The sequence below is a fragment of the Ursus maritimus genome, unplaced genomic scaffold, assembly GCF_017311325.1.
Source record: "Ursus maritimus isolate PB19 unplaced genomic scaffold, ASM1731132v1 scaffold_29, whole genome shotgun sequence".
Taxonomy (NCBI): Eukaryota; Metazoa; Chordata; class Mammalia; order Carnivora; family Ursidae; genus Ursus; species Ursus maritimus.
The window spans coordinates 13,845,416-13,854,560 of NW_024425452.1; the positions used below are offsets into that span (position 1 = coordinate 13,845,416).

Genomic DNA, 9,145 nt, shown 5'->3' on the forward strand with positions numbered 1-9,145 from the left:
AATGTCTTCCGTTTGTGCCTCAAGATCCACTCTCCACATTTCTCTCCTCTGCTCTCTGCACCAGGAAGCTGACTTTCATCAGGTCCACCGGTAGATTCCCTGTGGCTTTCGGTACCGAAGGGAACATGGCAGAAAAGTAGGGGCTGAGTATTTAGTCCTTGGTTTCCCTCCCTGCTGAGTATTTAGGGGTTGGCTACATGGCATCTCTCCCACAAAGGCCACAGTTCCTGTCAGGATACCTTCCCCACACAGCTCTCCTCTGAGTTTTCTGGTAACTGTTTCTGCTCCCAGCCCAGAAGTGCTGAAGGAAGTCTCCTCTGCTGTTCTGGGTGCTGCCTTATGCCCTGTTTTGCCAGAAAGCTCTGCCCACAACATGACAAACATTACAACATTAGGTAAACTCTCCTCAGATGATTCAGTTCGTACATGCTGTCTCTTTCCTTCTGGGACGCTGATACACTCCTGGGGATCAAAAAAGGACAAATAGGGGATGGTTCCTGCCGTCACGACATGTAATCAAATATGCAGGGCTGGCTGCTCTGGCGTGTGACCTGTGCAGTTGCACGGGCCCCGCACTCAGACGGACCTCTTGCTTGAGCTTAGACTCTGCTTCCACAAGGTTCGAATTCTTGATAACATTTGAACCAGAGGCCCCACATTTTTATTTTGCACCGGGCTCCCCAAACTAGTTGGCCAGTCTTGCAGATGCTGCACAGGCTTTGGATAAGGGCAATGCTAGTAACAGTAACACTCTATTTACTGCCGGCTCAGCTATGTCCCAACTGCTCTTCTTAAAATTATAAGCGTATTCACTCATTTCATCCTCTCCACACCCAACGAGGAAGGCATGGTTATTATTGGCATTGTTTAGATAAGGAACCAAGGGCACAGAGAGAATTTAAGTAACTTGCCCGAGGTCACACTGCTAGAAAGTGTAGAATATGGGATTCCGATCCAGGCATTCTGGCTTCTTCTAGGCTACTCTCCTTCTGCGGTGGAAACACGGAAAGAAGCACAATCAAGTTTAATCTGTAATTAAACCTGAAAGCCACTTGAGCAGTAATACGCCATGGACTGAAGACTGGCTGTAACAGGGTCTCCTACAGAGGAAGGCTAATCACAAAGCTACGACAGGGACAGAAAATCTGTGCAAAGCAAATAAAATTGAATTTCTCATATCATACAGTGTCAGAATAGCTGCAGGGGTTTGTACATGTTAATAAATTTTTTGATTTTGACCTCTTAGTTCCGAATAAAATCTGAATGAGGCTTACATCTGTTTACGTTGACTTTCTGAAACTACTTTCTTTATTCCTAACAACTCCAGGAGAGCTGGTAAACAATAAGAACAATACAAGTTATTTACTTCCAGAAAGAAGTGAAGTAAACACAGTACCTAAGAGATAATTTAATTAGATTCAGTTGTTTCTAAACTACAGCATTGTTCCTTCTACCGCAAGCACCAATACTTGGCTGCTTACAGAAAGAAAAATGAAAGACCGTATCATCACGAAGACAGGGTTCTTCACCGTCTTAGAAATTATAAAACAGCACATACCCTACTTTAGTCTCTATACCGATCAAATTACTTGAAATCATACAAGGTCTTGGTTTTTACGTTTTATGTAATGTTTACGCAACTCACTGCCTTCCTCTCCTTGGTTAGGGAGGGTTGTTGTCATTTTCCTTTCTCCCAAAACCGCTAGCGATCCTTCTGACTAATCAGAGGTGGCTTTTTCCCTTCATTTTAAACACTGCACACTTTAATAGATTTTGTTTCCACTTTCTTAGGTTATAATTTTACCACGATCATTAGACAAGACTCCTACGAGGGAGGGGTGACCACCTGATTACACAGACTCTTACAGATGTCCCTGAGAAAGGCAGGTAAATACCTCAGTTATTATTTTTATCTCACTGTCACGACTTTAAGATGTACAACTGGATCTTACACGTTCCCAATCTGACATCAAAAATCATAACAGATCCCCCTTTCCCCAAATAAATGAGCCATTTGTCAGGGCTGACCGGTGCATTTTAAAGGATATCTCAGCCAAGGGTATTATTTTAAGAGATGAGCAAATCGGGAAACCCCACAGCCCAGCCATAAAATATGAACTTAAGGTGCAAAGCAGCACTCATAAATATGACTTCGAACAAGGGATTCATTGTTTGGCTCCAACCCTTTCAGTGGCTCCTCTGATCTCAGCCCCTCTCTGTGCGTCAGGGAAGCCTCTTCCTTTAACCTGTGGTTTTTTCAAGCTGAGCCACTCCATTATTTATGACTGTAAATGTGAGCAGCCCGTCTGTACGCTCCTTGTACATACACACTCACACATACACGGAGCCCCCTCCCTATTCCCCACTTTGGTATTTTAGCGGGGAAGGATGAAAGGGCTTCCCCCCGAGCTGCTGTGGTTGGGATGTGGCGTTGGCTGCTGTGTCAGTAGGAGGTAGACTGAGGGTTTCCCAACGCACCGTCCACCTGCACACCCCAGACCAGCCTCTGATGACTCATTCCATTCATTCGCTTTCTTCTGAGGGCTTTTTTGAAAAATATATTTGATTTCTTTCTCTGTCTCATCCTCATTGCTCTCTGCTTTTCATCTTCTCATCCTCCCTCATCCTCTCTTCTCAACTTAAAAAAAGGAAATAATCTCTTCACAGATGTGACATGGGTGTGAAACAAAAATAATGTAAGCCAAAGCATTTTATCAACTAACTGAGAATTGCATTTTTTCTTAGTGTGATTTTTGTTCAATGTTGCAGTTCTTTCTTTTTTTTTCTTACTCTCCCTTAAATTTCCCCCTTTTAAATTTTAATTATGTAATAAAACAGGGAAGGCAAAAACAATTAAGTTCTGTCAATGGGATCCTCAGGGAGAGGTGAGGAGGCAAAGAAGAATGGGATCGTGGAGAAACAATTCCAGGGGATGGCAACAGCCAGAGTAGTTCTGATGCCCTGGGGAGCTTTTCTCCTGATGGGTGGAGGCTGCAATTGGCACATCATAACCTTTTCCTTCTCAACTCCAGAGAAACAGGAGACTGTACCTAAATGATCAAGCTGTAACTAATTGATTTTCAGCTAATCTCAGCCTCCAGCTATGAAGAAACAAGGACCAAAGGCGGACCCCAGGAAGGGGTTGGGGGCAGTAAGGAGAGGGGTGCCAAGAAAGCCTCGAGGTAGAGAGACCATCGAACTAAAGAGGAAAGGCCAAGTAATGTGAGGGGGGTGGGGGGTGGGAGAGAGAGGCAATAATGAAAAAATGGAAGAATGAAAGGAGGGAACTGGAGGTGGTGGGTGAGGCAGCCCCAAGCCTACTGAGTTTGTTATCATACCTTCACAGTTCCAGCCCTTACTTCTGAGTAAACTTTTACAACTGGTTATTGGTGAATGACCATTAAGATGAGCAAAAAGCTTTCAATTAAACTATACGATTATACCTACCGCAGCAGCCATGCCCATCATTTGACAGTAAGGCGGCTTTAAAGAACAAGAACCCCTTGGGTCACATTCATGAATGCCAAGGGTTGTTGAAGAAGAGAACAAAAAGATTTCCACCTTCAGCAACTTTTTTTTTTCTTCAAAAGTTACAGGTGTTAAAGAATTATTGTTTCACCCAATATTTGCATTTGCTATTCCAGACATATCCATGAATATGTACTGTAATGGTTTTAGATCATCTTGTCTCCCTTCCCATCACTGCCCCCCCCCCAAAATCTTGCATGTGTTTATAGGTAAGTTTATGTTACACGAGTGTTAATAACCCTGTTGGAGAGACTACACAGATAGGCATCTTTAGGTAGATTCTGTGTATAAATTCCTCTCCACTGGGCACTTGAGTCAGCCAAAAGCAACAATAAATATCAATGATGTCTTTCAAACCTGTCAACCGAGAACAGAAGCATTTTTTTCTTCCAGTACCAGGAGAGTTTAATGATTTGGGGAAGTAAGGGGAGAAGGGTTTAATTTAAAGTCTTGAAAGTACTTTTTTTCTATTTCATATCTTTACATGCTAAATATGTTATAAAATAGGAAAAAAATCTAGGCACACATCCATGTACTTTCGAGCTTTAGAATGAATACATGTTCTTGAAATATACCTAAGACGTTTTTGACTCCAAGTCAACTGATCAGAAACCATTAAAAAAAAACCCCGAAGTTCATCTTTTTCAGAGAAATACACATAGACAGGGAATACTATGAAAGTAAATTTCCTGTGTTCACTGTTTTTTTTGTACTTTCCTCCAAAACATCTACAATGTTGTATCATTTTAATTGTACTATCGCCAAGTAATCAAACAAAATTGATTTCTAACTAAAAGATCTTAGAAATACACTACGTGTTTATCTTAATGTAAACAGAAGATTTACTTCAAAATTGCAAGCAATTTTATTTGCATAGATATCTGATATATAAACTAACCCTTAACATTTTTAAAAAGATGGTCAAAAAAGAAAAGATTTACCAGAAAGATATTTTTGTTCTCAACAAAATAACGTGGTATTGACTGAGCAAAGACGCCTGGGATGGTCAACAATCACAGGGACAAAGCAGAAGAGTCAACCTGTAAAAAGCTGGATGCCAGGAGACTAACAAAAATTGACCTAAAATAATGAATCCAATAGAGTGGAAAGCTTCTCTTCACACAATAATTAATATTTGTCTCTTCAAAATGCATGAATCACTAAAACAACTTAAGGGTCAAAATAAGGTGTTTGTTTTCGTGTTTAGTGGTTTACATTGGCCTGAAGGCAATTTCTTCACGTTTTATTTTTTCTTTTAGGAAATTCTCATCTATTTTTCATTTATGAACAAAAAAATTAATCTCGTCTGAAATGTTTTAAAATAGATATTTTATTAAATGATTCCGAGTTTAAATTAATTGTTCTTGATGAGCAAAGCTAATGTTAGAAAAAATGTCTTTCTGAATGACAAGATAAGTATAGAAAACCCATCACTTGACTTGAAAGTGACACATATTTGCATTACTATAAAGGACACTATTACATCCTTTTAATGTAATTCAGCTTATTATAGGAACTGTCAACAGATTCTTTTCACATATTTAAATATCCAGGTGACTCCCTCAATACAAATCCCTTGCCTATTGCTAATTTGATCATTTGCCCTTAGTCCCTACTATATGCATATCTTTTAAGATACTAAAATAAATAAATGAAATCCGCCTGAGTCTTATAAGAACATAAACAAATACTATTTGTTAATGAATGTTACACTAAGAACCACTGAAATTCCTAGTGCAGTTAATCACGATATTACACTTTTACCTTTTCTAAGTCTGCTTTGACCTATTTTATTATGGAAGAAATACAGAAGTTAAAGCCTTTTACTAAGTAGTGATTGGTTGTTAGCTTTGGTTATATTAGAAGGCACCGTCTAAGGATAAAGTAAAATTGTGGTTCAATTTTCCTCAGAGACTACTAGGAAAAACTCAGTACCAGAATCAACTTGTCAGTAATTTCACATGAGACATTTAGTTTGGAATTATTAAATAAAGTAAAAAAAAATACAATTCATTATTGAGGATAAATCACTATTCAGCAGTTCAAGCATGATAAAAATTAGTATCTTCTGAAGCTTATATCTGATATTGTTTCTCTACAGTAAAATGAATAATTGTGTTTCATGATACAGTTAGTGAACTGCTTCATTGGTATAAGCCAAACAATACAACCAAAATTTCATTGATTTAAAAATATAAGTATTCTTTAATGATAAAAACGGTCCTAGAAGTCACTGAATAAAACTGTTTATTATTGTTTTTGGCTTTCTTATTGTGTGTAAATGTATAAAAAGGAATGGCACACAGATTCAAAAATCATACTTCCTGTCTAAAACAAATACATTTCTTCTGTGAATGATCAAAATATTTGATTTTAAGAAAATATATATTTTAGAACAGATTCATGACTGAGCTATTGTTTTGTAAAGTGCATCACACGTTCTGCCCTGTCAGATTTTAGGTGACCTGAACTAATTTTTTCAGTGATCTATTTTATGCATATGTAAATCCTGCCACTTTGAGATTCTTCTGCTAGAATGCTAAAAGTCCTTTAAATTATTGAAGAACGCTTTCAAAATTACAACAAAGTAAAATATGCCATGAGCCACATTGCATACCACTTATACTAGGAAAAAGCAATCAAACTAATTTAGAATTAAGCCATATTTTAATGGCTTGAAAGTTCCAAATGAAACCTGTTAATTATATGTAGAAGAAAAGGCCTCCAGGACACCTGATTAGGGCAACCAATGATGACTTACTAAAACTTAATAATGAGAGCTTTGTCTCTAGCAACATGAAACATGATTTATTAAGCACCTTATCCTTCATGCTAGGATTGCTAAGAGCAAATGAGCAGAGCATATTAAGCAACATGTTTCATAAAAGCATTCATGTATTTGAATTTGTTGCTATCTGACTTTTCAAAGACTATTTTCTTTGAGATATTATATAAGGAAGTTTTTAATTAAGTATAATAAAACATGTCAATTTTAAGTCAAAGCAGATTGTAGTTTTCAAACAAAGTTTTGGACGTTCTTACATTAAAATGTTTCTAATTCTTTCAAGTTGATTAAATCTGTACATAAAATTTTGTCTTCAAAACTAACTACATACTATGTTACTTTTTGAATGTCTGGAGATAGTGAATTTTCATCTTTAGCCTCTACTAAAACATTTTTAAAAAACACAGCCCTTGTGAAATCACTTTAAATTGGTAACTCCTTAATATTTTTAAGAGATGAAATATTGGACACTAATTTACCATTTGATATTGTCAATATTTTAAAACTACCATGAAAGTACCAGCATTGAGTAAAACAGAATTTTAAAAAATTATTCTCTAATAATGCTGCTAATCAAAGAATTTTTCAATTTATTTTTTACCTTACAGGAAAAGGAAAATTTTGCATAAGTAAAGACCATCATAGCATGCTTTATATTTCTCTTGCTTCTGGAAACAATCAAATGGGTATGATATCGTTTCATCATTAAGAAGTTAAGAAATGTTTGAAGCTTCTTTTCCAAAATATCTTTCACAGAGTTTCAGAATCTCTCCCTGAAAATCTCTGATAGTAATCTTTTACAGTATTATTTGATCTTCGTTAATCACACATTGATATTTTCACAGTAGCTGACTCGCCCAAATGAGAGTTTTTAGGTGGCATCTAAATGTATACTTACATGTTTGTTCAACTGCTAACAAAAAAACTTTTCAGAAAGTCACTTTAGTTTTCGGTCTGCAAATGCTTGTTTCTTTTTTATTTGTATTGTGATGTTTTTGCCTATAGCACAGCTATCCTCATAAATTTTCCTTTTTTGTAGACTATTGCCTGTTTATTCAGACATTAAAGCAAATCTGAAATTTTAACAAGATCTAAAAGGACCCAAATCTCCCCAACCGTGTTTAATTTTAGCTTTTCATATTTAAAAAATTAAATACATGTACGTGTGTGTACGACTTTGTTGCCTAAAGCAAAATCTTACATTGTATCAATGAAAGAAAGGAAACAGAAGCTGGAGAAGAGAGTTACAGAAAATGACTTTATATAAACACGACCACCTACCAGGCAGCTACTTTACTATTAGAAAAACTTCCATTTAGTAATAACATAGTTTAACAAATAAAAGAACAACGTACCTAAATTGACAAAGCTCATGACCATATCAGCATCATTCAGAAAGTTGCTATCATGTAGGCTGGCTAGAGGTGGGCTCTGGGTGGTCAGAGGAGTCGTTCGAGATAACTGTATGCGACGAGGGTACCCATTGGGAGAGGCTGGGTATCCTTTTCTTGCTCCTCTGGTCTCTCCTGCCAGGGAAGCCCTCACCGAGTATTCCGACTCTTCGGGATTTTCTTCATTGGCCATAGCATTGTATAGGTCCAGCATAAAGAGAGGTGCAGAGGAAGCTTGTTTTCCAGGTGAAAATGGTCTGGGTCTATGAGGCAAACCCAAGATAGAGAGAATTTCCCTCTGTATTTCCCGTCTTTCGTGGTTCCGTAGTCTTCTATAAATAAAACTGGAGTGAACATGATTGTCTCCCAAGCCTCCTTTTGCATAACCCACTAGAACCCAGCAGCTCCAGAGGAAACCCACAATACTCCTAAGTAGAAATACAGTCAGATGCATTTTTGTCCAAAAGCAAAAGTTGATATTTTTAGTCCTTCTTGTCCTCTTAAAAAAAAAAAAAAAAAAAAATCTAAGTTCCCAGGAGGTACGCTTTCCCAGTAGCTGAAAAAACAAATTTACCTATTCTTCATGACAGTGACATTTCTGAACACCCTCACTGATTTTCCTGTCCTATTTCAAATATTTTGGAATATGTCAAGAGTAGTTATTTCTAAGAAAGCTGAAACTTGGATTTCCAATTATCCACAGTTGTTAAGAGTTTTTGCTGCATTGATGTAGCAGAAGACGGCTAATATTATTTGATCGGATGACCTATGCATTCCTATATGAATTTATGGTAATCAGGCCTTTGGTATTTGAATCAACGAAAGTTGATCTTCTGATAAACTGTAGTTCCCAAAGTTATCTTCACTTGCTCTTGAGTTCTTCTCAACCCTTGAGCTCTTTCCAAGACAAATCCTGATTTCTGAATCACAGATCTATGCTGGTCTGCACCTTGGTGTTGGAATATATATTTGTCCGGCAGCTTGGTGATAACTTTAACATCTTTTGTGTCGTCTTAGTGTAAAATAAGACTCAAGGTTGTACTATTCAAGTAAATGTGTTTCCCTGAATTTACTTGAAAACCTTCCTGTAAGTCCATTCAATCCCTTTCTCCTTCTAACTGTTAATTCCACCTCCAGCAGGCACAAATATACCAGCCCTCTTCAAGGGAGATCTAAAGAGTAATGTAAGCACAACCCTGCTGGGAAAGAAGAGGCTTCTCATTGTAATTTGAAACTGGTAAAGCAAAAAGAACTTAACCCTTTTGCTACCAGAAAAGCCTTCATTTTCACAATTTTATAGCCACGCATCTAACATAGCACAGTGATACATGGGGCATAGAAGTCCTGGGGGGTGGGGGGGGGAGCCAGTTTGCAAGCAGCACACTGAAAATTTTGCCACCAGTTTTATAGAGTACTCTTTTAGATCTTTCTTTTCATAGTA

The 9,145-nt window shown here is 37.4% G+C and overlaps 1 protein-coding gene across 2 annotated transcripts in view; it reads right to left on the reverse strand.

Annotated features, from left to right (window-relative positions):
* Positions 1-8,830, reverse strand: part of BMP5 (bone morphogenetic protein 5) — a 116,879-nt gene extending 108,049 nt beyond the window's left edge. For both annotated transcript variants that reach the window (XM_008691761.1, XM_008691760.1), the window contains exon 1: positions 7,669-8,830. In XM_008691761.1, coding sequence (XP_008689983.1) covers positions 7,669-8,158 — 490 coding nt within the window. In that variant the 5' untranslated portion in view covers positions 8,159-8,830. The remainder of the gene's footprint in view (positions 1-7,668) is intronic.
* Between the last annotated feature and the right edge of the window lie 315 nt (positions 8,831-9,145).